This window comes from Mus caroli, unplaced genomic scaffold, assembly GCF_978045245.1.
Source record: "Mus caroli unplaced genomic scaffold, Mus_caroli_1 scaffold_11, whole genome shotgun sequence".
In the NCBI taxonomy this organism is placed as follows: Eukaryota; Metazoa; Chordata; class Mammalia; order Rodentia; family Muridae; genus Mus; species Mus caroli.
In genome coordinates, this window is record NW_028227266.1 from 62573775 (window position 1) to 62586658 (window position 12884).

The 12884-nt window shown below is 52.0% G+C and overlaps 1 protein-coding gene across 1 annotated transcript in view; it reads right to left on the bottom strand.

Annotated features, from left to right (window-relative positions):
* Nucleotides 1–369: 369 nt before the first annotated feature.
* The window catches only part of Smad6 (SMAD family member 6), a 69538-nt gene continuing 57023 nt past the window's right edge, over nucleotides 370–12884 (bottom strand). The window contains exon 5 of the mRNA XM_029481554.2: nucleotides 370–1181. Within this exon, the coding sequence (XP_029337414.1) occupies nucleotides 649–1181 (533 nt within the window). The 3' untranslated portion in view covers nucleotides 370–648. The remainder of the gene's footprint in view (nucleotides 1182–12884) is intronic.

Here is a 12884-nt window from a genome sequence, read left to right on the forward strand (position 1 = left end):
ATAGCTGGGATAGCCTTGACCTACTGGTCCTCCAGTCTCCCCTTCCCAACCAGTTCTGGGATTACAGGCATATCCCACCATACCCTGTCAGCTCCCTTTCCTGCTGACTCCCTCTGCTTCAGACTCAATAAATACTGAAGCCAAGTTCAGTTTGGCCCCAAAAGCCCACTGAAGCCCTGAAGGTTCTTTGTAAGAAAGAAAAAAACTATAATGCAAACACTTTATTATCAAGAGTGACTGGTATTAGTTTTTTTTGTTTTTTGTTTTTTTTGGTCTGGGCATTAATATTTTTTAAAAAACCATACACCAAACCTAGGCTTTCCACCTAGTTCTACTGTATAATTCTCTTTAAAAAAGGAAAGAGGGAAAGAAAGAAAAAAATATATCTGTATTGAAAGAATTACAAGCCAAAGTGCGTCTTTCTTGTTTCTCCATATACACACATTGCACCATATATAAATAATTACGTTGTAAAAATGACTCCATAATTACAAGTATAATATATATTTCCATATAATATATAAAACTTTATATTAAATCTAGGTAGATGATATCTGGGGGGAGGGCGAGGTTGTCCCTGGGGTGGTGTCTCTGGGCGCTGGCTCCCCAGAGGTTGGAGGACGCTGCGGCACAGTGGCAGCCACATTGCTATCTGTGGTTGTTGAGTAGGATCTCCAGCCAACAGGGGCAGGAGGTGATAAACTGTCGCGAATAGCAGGGTCCCCAGCCCTTGGCGAAGCTGATGCGCACGCTGTGCGGGTCATAAGGGCCATGAGCGGCGTCTGCGTGCTGCAGCAGCCCTGAGCGCTCAAAGTCGAACACCTTGATGGAGTAACCCGGTGGCACCTTGCGCACGACCAGGGCGCGGCCTCCGGGCGCATCCAGCGTCGGGGAGTTGACGAAGATGGGGTGCTCGCCCCGGTTGTAGGCCCACACGCCGTCTGGCTCCTTGCTGAGCAGGATGCCAAAACCGATCTTGCTGCGCGTGCGCCGCACCGACTCACTGCGCTGCTCCAGGTTGAGCTGGCCCAGGCAGAAGCCGCTGCCCTGAGGTAGGTCGTAGAAGATGCTGACAGCCTGGTCGTACACCGCATAGAGGCGGCCCACGCGTGTCCGGTGCTCCCAGTACGCCACGCTGCACCAGTGGCTCGGCTTGGTGGCATCCGGAGACATGCTGGCATCTGCAACGCAAGCATAGGATACGGCAAGGTTATTGCTGGTGCAGAGGGGTGGGGAGGCTGGGCAAGGTTTTCCAAGATCAACCAGAATGTGAGCAACCACTGTGTGCCAGGCTGCCAAATAATCTAGCACACAGTGGGAATTTCTCTCTCTCAAAAAATTACGTTTTAATGGGGGTGGGGGGAGGCGGTGAGCGCGTGCGCTGAGAATCAAACCTCTTCAAGTTTGGCAACAAGCATCTTTACCATCTCATTCCGCCCCACATAGGATGATGAATCTACAGTATGCAAACCAGAGTGCCTACTGTGTGCTAGCCCCTGGGACACACAGATATGAACCACATCCAGCTCCTGTCCACTATAATTTTACAACAACTAGGAGAGATAAACACCAACAAACACAAAAAGAACCTACAATCTACCAAGCAAGTGTAGCAATTTAAGAAGACCCCGTCTGCAAGGTCATCATGACCTGCCCAAGGTTCACAGAGGCCAAACCGGAATGTGATTCAGACCCCTCAGTCCAGGACTTTACCCCAACAGAGCTCCCTCAAGGGGCTGGATCCAGCACAGGTCAGGAGTGAGGTTGGGATCTTACAGGAAGGTGTGGTTGCACACATTGCTAGCCTTTGATACATAATGCTATCTGGCATGGTGGCATGCACTTGCTGTCCCAGGTACTCAGGAGGCAGAAGATGCAGGATGTTTCAAACCAGCCTGGGCAAGCATTCCGCCCCCCCCCAGAAGAACACTGATGGCACTCCCCTGCCTCAGACTTCCTGTGCTCCTTAACCAAGCTGACTTTCAGGTTCCCTGAGGCCCACAACCACCCCTGAGCACCATTACTTGTGGCTGTTAAGTGCTATTTTAAAAAGTGGGCTTTGTCTGGGTGGTGGTGGCGCACACCTTTGATCCCAGCACTTGGGGGGCAGAGGCAGGTGGACTTCTGAGTTCGAGGCCAGCCTGGTCTACAGAGTGAGTTCCAGGACAGTCAGGGGTACACAGAGAAACCCTGTCTCAGAAAAAAACAAACCAAAACAACAACAAACAACAACAACAACAAAAGAGGGCTTTGTTCTCTAAAGGATGTGCATGGATGTCTAGTTCTGGGATGTGTCCTGCTCCACTCTAATCTCAGTTTCCCCGCTGTATAGCAAAGCAGTGACCTGCATGGGCCTGAAACATGGCCCCACTCCACTCGGGGGGGCGTTTCACACATGTGGGGACCTGATATAGCCAAGTCTGCCTTGGAAGGCAGTCTTGGAGCTCTTGCTGTTGGGCATAGCCCACTTCTGAGATGAAGTCTCTGGCATCCTATCTTTGCTTTGGGCCCCCACCTCACCATGGCTGCCCACTGAAATTATATGATCTGCCATGCTTGCTTCTGGCCGGGGCCTTCTGAACACAGAACTGACGTTCACCCAGCTCCTCCCAGGGGACTTGACCAACAACCAACCTAACCTTGGATGAGCAATCATTCATTACCAGTGCCATGAGGCCAGCTCTGCAGCCTTCACTTAAGTCCTGAGTCTCCAGATGGACCTGAACCCTCTTTTCACACAGAGAAGGCTGCCTGGCTGCTACCTCGGACTGCACAGGGACTCTACGAACAGGCCCGTTCATCACTCAGGAGCCAGCCACAGGTCCCTCAGTCTGAGGACAGTCAAGTCTTCACACCAGCCAAAAGCTAGCTACAGTTGAGGAGGGGAGTCAAGGGGATCCTGGCTATCCCCAACTAAGTGCCCTTGGCGAGTGCACATACATAGCTCAAGCCCACGGCAGTTGAGCAGGATCAGCAAAGTCCTGAACTCCATCCTGCCAAGCCACTGTTCCTCTCAATACCCATCCACCTGGCGCAGGCTTGGGAAACTTGAGGGCCAGAAAAACAAGGCCGTGCCCACTGGCCATGAGCTTCCGGTACTGCTCGCAGCCAGTGAGACTTCCTCTAGTGAGCCAGGCCAAGTGAGGTCAAGAAGCTGTGTGCAGGACCCTGAGGATGCTGGGAGCAGAGCTAGGGTGGGTACCAGGCATCGCTGGGCCCCTTCTATGAGCTAGGCACTGCCTTCATGGGTGAGGGAACGGAATTCCTGATTGCCCACCCCAGAATTCTGGAGCCAGCCTCACCGAGAGGGCAAACTTTTGTGTGTGTGGTGCCAATGATGAAATGCAGTACCCTTTCTCTCCTGCTGAGCTACACCCAGGTCCCAAGCCAGCCACACTAGAGGGCGCTCTCCTCCATCCTCAGGCCAGTAGTTCTTAACAGTCCTGATGCTGAGACCCTTTAACCCAGTTCCCCACGCTGTGCTGGTGACCCCCAACCATACATTTTCGTTGCTGCTTTTTAACTGTAATTTTGCTACTGTTATGAATCCTAATGTAAATATTTTTTGGAGATAAAAGGTTTACCAAAAGGGCAGAATGTCAGGCAGGCGCCTCATTAAAACTTCACTGGGCTGGTCACTTCCCTTCTCTGAGCCTTAGTTTCCCTATCTGTAATAGCAACTGCTGTAAGAGCCTATGAGTCCCGTGGGTGCTTACTTCACTGTCTCACTGAGGAAAGGGACTACTAGTTACAAAGTAGCCTTGTGTCAAGGTCAAAATAGCAGCTTCAAGTCAGAGAGTGTGCACAGGAGCCATAGGCAGGGAGGAAACACTTTCTTCTTGCCAATGTCTAGAAGGCTTTGCAGCTACGAGTCCAGTGGGGCTTACCATTTCTCTCAGCTACCTGTTTGATTCCTAGCCTGGCCACAGGATCCTTCACAGGGATGTTGCCGTATGCCTCTGATGTCCAGGCTAGACCCATCTCCACCCCTATGGAAATTAAGCTGACTGGCTTCCAAATTCTGCTGCCCTGTAAGGTCCTCTCTTTACAACAGCATCCTCTCTGGGTCTGGACCACGTGCCTACTGTGGGTCAGTGGCTCTGTGGATAGCCTATTCCCCACATATGGACAAAGGGCCTCAGGCCTATTGGGGTCCTTCCCCAAGGCTGCAAATATCCCAAGGACTCTGCGAACACACTAAAGCAGGGGAAGAAAAGAAATAAAACACATCTCAAGTGTCTGTGTATCTTACACACAGGAAGCCTGATCTGAAGGTGGGCTCAGGTCTGAGGACAGTGGAGGGGTTGTGGGCAAGGACTTAAAGGTAACCCCCTCAGCTTTAGAGATGCCCAGGATCACCTCATCTGGCAGGGATACCCAGGACTCCCTAGAGGGAGTATTTCTCTCCCCCGATCCCGTGTGTGTGTGTGTGTGTGTGTGTGTGTGTGTGTGTGAGAGAGAGAGAGAGAGAGGGAGAGGGTGAACCCAGGCCTTTGGGCTTGCTTGGTAGGAGCTCTAACCACTGAGCTACACCTAAGCCCAAGCCACACGTTTAAATGGGAATGGGGTGGGTAGCCACAGTACTGATAGATCTGCTTGGTTTTATCCTGTGGGTATGTTTTCAAACATTTCCCCCTGACACAAACTAAAGAAATCTTGGTCTAGAGAGGACCTGTGGGTTCCACAAGTGGACCTCAGTGGCCTTATCTCTGGAAGGTGACACCTGGGTTATAATGATTTGCCTGAGGCCACCCATCAGAGATGGCAAAGTTGGGACTAGGACTTAAAATCCTTGAATGAGGTAAACACATGGCTGCAGCCACCTGACTGGCAAGCTTCTCCATGCACCCAAGCCTCGCCTCTCTTCCTTTGTAAGAGACTTATCAGTCATCGAGGGCTCTGCTCACATGGGGCCACTGTGGACTCTCTAGAAACTCAAATAGTAAATCAAGCATACGCAGAAAGAGATCGTCATCTTGCTCACTGGCTCCAGGCCTGTCAGAACAACCCAGGCAAGGGGACTCAAGCTTCGAGGTGCTCCAAGAGGACCGTGAGTGGGAGGGCCCTTTACGCTCTCTGTAAAGCACCTCGGTTAGTTCCTGGACTGGCACCTGTGGTGACCAACCTGCCCTGTAACAGAAGGGATGGAAAGAACACTGATGATCTAGAATGAGCCCAGCTGTGGCTCCATGCTCAATGCTCACAAGCTCCAAGAACTCAATTTTGTGGAGACCTGTATGCTGTGCGCTGGTGTGTTTCAGTGATGTAGAGCAGGCAGGCTGTACCCATGAGCCCACATGACCCTACCCTACTCATCAGGGACAGTGTCTTGTAGAAAGAGCCTTCTCTCTTTGGGGTTCCAAAGCTCTGGCCCTGTCATCTTCCACAGCCACCAGCCTAATTAGGAACCATCTCTTTAATTGCAAATAAATACCGGGGGGAGTCAGACCAGAGCAACATCAAAGGTGACCGAGGTCTGACCGAAACTCACGCTTCTCCCCCCCCCTCCCCAATCCCTGGCCTGCTCAGGGCCTGGCCTAGTTCCCAGCCAGCAATGGGTCCCGCTGGGAGGGGTGGGTGGGAGGAGAAATGCTGGGAGCCCTGCCTTCTAGCCAGGATCAGTTAACTGCCTCCTTTCTCAGCCTCTGTCCTCTCCGAGGAAGTAGCTATAATGTGCAGCTCTGAATTTCTACGTCCCAGCAAGCTCTTGCCAGTCCCTTGCTGGGAGTCCTACTCAGCTGTTCTCCAACAGGGGGATGGTGTGGCTCTGGCAGGGACACCGGTTAGTTAGCAAAGAAAGGAACCAACCAACTCCACAAACACCAAACGCACAGTAGAATGGACCTCCCTTAAATGCACCTGCTTGGAGAAGGGAGTCACACAGAGAAAATCCACTGAAGGGCAGAGGCTTCCGTGAAGTTCTCCATAGGCAGAACAGCTGATGGGACATGCAATAGCAAAGCTGGGCGGCAGCTCTCAGTGAGGAGTTCTGGGCTACATGTTCAAGGCCCCAGGTTCCATCCCCTAAAACTGCAGTAAATAAATACAAAGAAAAGGAAGGAGGAAGGAAGAGGAAGAGGAGGAGGAGGAAGAATCAGGGCAGTTGATAACCTGAGGAGTGGGTACACAGGAAGGAGAGAACTTCCAAGACAGGAATGATGGGAACTGGGGTGTGTATATACACAGTGAAGAGTCGCCACAACCTAAACACTAGGCTAAGCAGGTTTTGGCTGTAGCTAATGACATCTACAGGGGTCTCAGAAGGTCCCCCAGGTGACAGCCCCTCACCCCCATTGTCTCCCAGAGGCACCCACATTCCTGCCACCAGAGGGTGGTGGCAGCCTTCTCTGAGCACCAGACAAACAGCCTCAACAAAGGCGGTCTCCCTTGCTCGGCCCAGCCACAGTCTGCCATGCCTTCCTCCAGAGCTCTCTGCCCAGCCAGGGTGCCTAGAGACCAACATGTAATTTTGTGTGTGTGGGAGGGGGGTACTGGACCTCAAGGGGGCTGGCTGGAGTCCGGAGGAGGTGGAGAGCGGTGGAATCCCAAGAAATGTCTTTAAGCTTCTTCGAATCAGCAATTTTCTGTCAAAACAAAGTGCAGGAGCTCGGTGGTGCGCTCCCTCACGGGATCCAGCTAAAGCACGAACACAGTGAAATGTCTTCTCCTGCCCTCTCTCCGCCTTCTGACCGCAATGCCCAGGGTGGGCCATCCCAAGAAGGAACCAAAACATGCCCCAGTCTGGCAAGAAGACAAAGCGCTCCCAGGAGGTTTGTGGGGTGGTCCGTGCCCACCGTATCCCTAATATCTGCTGGGCTTCACATCTCCCTAGGTTATACCACCGTCCTTGCCACCAATTAAAAACAACCAATAAAGACTGCTCAGCAGTAAGCTTCAGACAAGAGCCAAATTCACTTCCTGGGGTGTGCCGAGAAGAGAGACCAGCTCTCTAAAATCCAGAAAGGTGAAGCAACTAGCTCAGGGGTCACACAGCAAGTTGGTGGCAGAACTGGAAACGAGCCTAGGGCTTTCTCTCAGCCCTTTGCATGGGGGCCTCCCACCCTCCTGGAAAACTACTTTCTTCTGTCCCAAGTCATGCCTGTGGCTTCAAGTTCCCTTCATCCACCCGGCAGCTTTTCATCTGTGGCTCCAGAGCCTGGGAACAATTACGCAGGCCCTGCATCTGGTTAACCTAACACCCCTTTTAAAGCCTTATTTGCCCATTAGATAAGTAGTTTCTGTTATCAAACTTAGGGGAAGAAACGAGTTTCCAAGGAACTCTCCTTTGTCCTTTGGAGCCGAAGAAATGGCTTCAGGTTTGCAGCCAGTCCAGCCAGCAGCATTCATTAATGGTCCTGGCCTTCCTCACAGGCGAGGGAGGGCCTGTCCTTGCCCCTGGCTGCTTCAGGAAAGCAGAGAAAGAATGCACACAGGGCCACATTAATGGTCAGCAGCTCAGAGCCAGCAGAGAGAGCCTCTGCTGAACGCGGTCCAGAAGCTGGCCCAGCTGACAGGAGTTTCCTCCTCCTAGCTCCCCCCCCCACCTCCCCAGCCCCCCACCTCAGAGCCAGCACCTCGGGCTCCCAGAGGAAGCCTGGCTTCCAAGAGGAAGTTCCTAATCGCTCATTACATCACAAGAGATCTGGCCACCGCTGCTGCTGGCCTGCACCAGGCCCACTGCAGGGGCTCTTTTTAACTGTGGGTCTCCAATGTGGAGACTGTGCTGTCTTCCCACCCCACATGGCTACTTGGTTGCTCTGCTGGCAAAAGTGAGATGGGTACAGAAAGGGAGAATGCCAGCAAGAAGAGGGGGGAAGCCCAGGAACAGGAAGTCCACTGGACTGACGACTGAGGGGAGGACTCGAGGTCCAAAGAGGTGAAGTGACTTATGCAGGTCACAGTAAAAACCGCTCAATGGAGCTAGGACCAGTGGTATCTCTGCAGAGGGCATGGGTTTCACGCACTGGATCAGGAGCAAGGAAGCCTGTGTGCAAAGCCCAGCCCTGCCACTCACCAGCAACGGTAACAATCCCTACAGAAAATATTCTGAGGAGAGACACTTGTGACCCTCCCTTTGGCCATCAGACAATTGTCCCCAAGGAATTGGAATTTCCCCAGGAATCTCAAGCTGGGAGCAGGAAAAGGCAGAAGGCTGGTGTCAGCAAGAGGGAGAACAGAGATTTCACACTGTTCTGACAACTTGTCAGGCCACCTTGCAGGAGAGACTGGATCCTAGGCAATGACGAGCCAATGATGCTCTCGCAGGATCCAAGGGGCTATCTATTTAAACCTGAACCTCTTATGTCAGTCCCTAATGATGGCCTTGGGGGTGCTGTCACTGGACCTATTTATTTGTTCCTCTTCCCACGGCTGCCGTTATCTGCTTCTCACTACTCCTTGGCTTATTGGGGGTGGACAGTGAAGCCCAGTTTGTACCCTAAAACAGCAGTAACACTCTTGCCATCTCAAGCAAGTGACTTTTTGCTCCTCTGGGCCTCAGTTTCCAAAACTGCACAACAGGGATACAGTTAGCAGCTACTTCACAGGGCACTGGGATCAGCTGCAGTCAGAAGATGCCTTGCCTGGAAATGAGCAACCTGGAAATTAACAGCGATCACTGACTCTTGTTAGCAGGTTTCAAAAATGTAAGCTATACAAATTATTTACAGCAATTATATAATGCATAGTTTGCAAGTATATTCGTGTTGGGTAACAACCCTTGGCAAAGATGTGCTAATGGACTAGAGACTCAAGGAGTAATAATAATAATAATAATAATAATAATAATAATAATAAAACAAATCAGTCAACACTGGAGAAGGCATTTGTGAATGCCAGGCAGAGTGAAACAGGTTAAAGACACTCAGAGGACAAACTGCTAACCCTCTCAGCTCCTCTTGTGTTTTCGGGCATCGTGTGATGTCTGTGTGTATGTGTGGACATGTACGAGGAGGTCAGAGGTCAACCTCAGCTGCTGCTCTTCGGAAGTACTATCTACCTAATTTTTTGGAGACAGGGTCTCCTCTCCGTGAATCTGGGGCTTGGCAACTAGGCTGCTGTCTCTGCCTCCCCTGCACAGGGACTCCAGGTGTGAAACACCCTGACCAGCTTTGATGTGGACTCCAGGTGTGAGCCACCCTGACTAGCTTTGATTGGATCCTGGGGTTTAGGAATTCAGGTCCTAATACCTGGGTGGGCGGCAGGTCTATTCCCAACTGAGCTATCTCCCCAGTCCCACCGTGTCAACCTTACAAGCTGTGTCCAAAGTCAGAAGCCAAGAAACTTCAAGATTAGGATCTGATCTCCTGTCTACATAGGCTTAGAGATATTATTTGCTATTATTCCCATGTGTGCTGCCAACCCCAGTGGCAGCGTGGACAGCCTCACAGGCGCAAACATCTAGCTCTGCTGGCTCTAAGATGTATTGCCAGGGCCACACAAAGATGGGATGCTAAAAGGGGTCCTGAGCCTGGGATGTAGCTTCTGTGGTACAGAACGAACGTCTGCATGCTGACTATCTTCCTGGGAGGACAGAAACACTTCTCAAATGCAGCCTCCACCCACCATAGAGAGGGCCTAGTGCTGCTCTGAAAACACGCGCCCTTTTAACTTCCCCCTCACATCCAAACAGCTGCCCTTGTCTGAACCACAGTAGGGAATGTATTCTAGGTGAGCCACAACAATGAACACTGCCCAAGGGAGAGGACCCTCCATCCAGCCTACACCCAGCCACAAGGAGGGAGTAATGAGTGTTGCAGCACCCCATTCTCAGGGCAGGCCCCAAGCCAGAGTCTCCTCAGCAACCACAGAGAGGAGCTCCTACCCCCTGAGTGACCCTCTCTGCTGGGACCTTCCTGCTCCTCCTCAATATGGCAGCCTGAGTCCTTAGAGGCACCATCCAGGAGGGTGCCTCAGGCATCTGGTGACCAGCTTCTAAGAGGCCAAACAGACCTGCAGGAAGGCCTTTGTTGTGTCCTGACCTTGGCTGCTCAGCCTCTGGTCTCTGGTGGAACAGGGCGGCAGCCTGGGCTGAACTAGGTAGGGTTCCACTCTTTTATCTCCTGCAGTATTTAAACAGACTCTGGCAGTCCTGACCCAGAATAAAGTTTCCCCAGGTCTGCTCTGTTGTTGCTCCCAGCAGAGCAATGTTCCCAGGAGCCCCAGACTCACCTGCAGTGGGAAGAGGGACCACATCTATCACACCTTATACCTACAGCACCCTAGGCGTCCCCTGCCAGAGACTACCTCCCACCCAAGGAGTCTCTGCCCAGGCCCCAGCACTGAGCTTGACAGCACACGATCAGTCGTTCCAAAGAGCTACAGGGAGACCATAGGGTCAACAGAGCCAGATCTTCTATGACAGCAAGTGGGGTGGGGTGGGGTGGGCAGATGAGGACAGAGACACAGGATGAAACCCAGCAACTTCAGTGTAAGAAAAAAAGACACCAAGCCCCAAGGAAGCAAGCAAGTCCTCAGCCACTGAGCCGGGAGAGGAGGAGGAGGAGGAGGAGGGGGAGGGAGAGGAAAGGAGAAAGGGAGGGAGAGAGAGAGAGAAGGAAGAGAGGAAGAGACAGAGGGAAGGAGAGAAGAGTTCCGGGGTAACAGGAATCCAGCAGGCTTAGGGAAAGGACCAGTTCTTGTCACAAAAGACTCTAACCTTGGCTCCCATTCCAAGGCCTCTTCTGTTTATATTCCAAAGTCTGATGCTAAACCTCTGTTTACTCACTTAGGGACAACCTAGGGTGGGAAAGCCTCAGTGTTCCTACTGTCCCTGGACAATCTGGTTAAGAATGGGAAGCTGGGGACCTCCTCCAGAAATGCTCTTTTAGGGCCTGTGCGGGAACTGGGGCATGCTGGATTCCCAATAAACCAGATGTTTACCAGTCCACCAGGCTAGGCCTGGGTTATCATCTCAGACTTTTTTATTTGACCCTGAACCTCTGACCTCTTTCCTCCACCTCACCAAGTGTAGGGATTGCACTTGGTGTAGCATGTCTACCCTACAAAGTGCTGGAGATGGAACCCAGGGCCTGTGCACGGCAGACAAGCACGCTGCCAACTGAGCCGCACCTCCAGCCCGTCATCTCAGGGTTTCAATGACCATAGATAGTCACCCTCCGAACCCAAGCCTGACTTCCCTAGTGAACCTGACATCAAATGACATCTACCTTTAGGGGTTCAGGCGGGGGCAGAATGGGCACGTGGCATACTGCTCCAAATTCCCATCTTTCAGGTTCCCAGAGGTGGGGGTGGGGGTGGGGGCGCAAGCACTGGGGCATCTCCACATTGCTCTTCTTTTCTAAGAGCAGCCTGAGGTTTCCTGGCACACGTCCTTCTACCTCAGACTTACACTTGGGCCCACACAATAACTTCCTCGAAACAAAGTATCTAACTGTCATCATCCATCGCCTCTTGCAGCTGGCAGAAGCCCATCACCTTGGGTCTCTGCTGTCAGCTTGACTCCTGCATTTTGAACTACCCAGTGCACCCCACGTCCATCCCACATCTTGAGCCATGTGGCCAAAAAGGCTGTGAAAAGTGAAGAGATGCCAATCTGAACCGAGCCTTACTCCAGGGACTGTGCCATCCTGAGGTGGAGTGGGGCACAGTGATGCTCCAAAGGCACAGAAAGGGGTCTCCAAGTTCACTAAAGCGCGCAGGTGCCTGACCTGGCGACAGGAAAGCTTTGATTTCTCTGTGTTGTCAAGCTACCAAGTGTGGAGAGATAGGGACAGGGCTCTGGGTGGCAGAGCTGACTTCCTTACTTGCAAGGCTCCACAACGAAACTGGACATCATGTGTGACTTGAACGAGTCAGTTGCATCTACCTTGAGTGTCACTAAAAGTGAACTTTGTGTGAAAGGAGAGACACCTCCAAGTACCAGAGGCGGGACAAACAGTTTTAAAATCCAAGATGGCTCAGTGGGTAACGACGACCTGAGTTTGATTCCCCAGAATCCACGTAAAAGTGTGTGTACTTTCCCGCATTTATGGAGGTGGGGCAACTCTATAAGGTAACAGTGATAGCCACGCCCACACACAGTAAACAAACAAGCCATCCTTTCATCAAATCCCCCCCTTCCATCTCTCATCAATGCCTCCACCTCCTTAGCTGGACTCTGCAAAGCTATTGACTGCCATAGACAGCATGTGTATAGGCAGGAGGAATCACACGAAACCCGAGGGGCTCAGGCACCTGCCATGAACGCCGGCCCCTGCCAAGCATGGCTGACACTGAGTACAGATTCCGTCATTCCTACAGCCTTGTCCTCAGTTGCCTCAACTCTCTACTAAGGGTCCGGTGTCCATACAACCCACCTAATTTATTTTTTTATAAAAACTTAGTATATTTACTAACTTACTTGTGCACATGCACACGTGTGTGGGCATGTGTGTGCCAAGAAGAACCTGCAGAAACTGGTTCTCCTCTTCCACCATGTGGGTCTCAGAGATCAGACTCAATTTGTCAGGTTGGTGGGAGGTACCCCTACCTGCCAAGCCATCTTACTGGCTCCAACCTATCTAACCTAATACCCAGTACAATCTCAGAAGGCAGGTAGGGACCAATGTGTAGGGTACTTACATGTAGAAGAAATGGAGGCTGAGGGACGTTAAGTGCCCCACCAAGTCACAGCCACCATAGTTCCAGCTGGAGGTTAGCACAGTCCCTCTCCCCTGGTTCACCTACGGGTACGACTTGTCCCCCCCCCCCAAAGACTGGTGCCTGCCAAGCCACCAACAGACCTTCCTCCTCCCTCCCACGGGCACCTAATGGCCTGCAGGCTGCTGGCGTCTGCATTCCTAGAGCCTAGGCCCCATTCAGCCACTGAGGAGGCTCCCAAGCAATCCGGGCTGTAAATCACAGCCATTGTGTATTACCCTCTT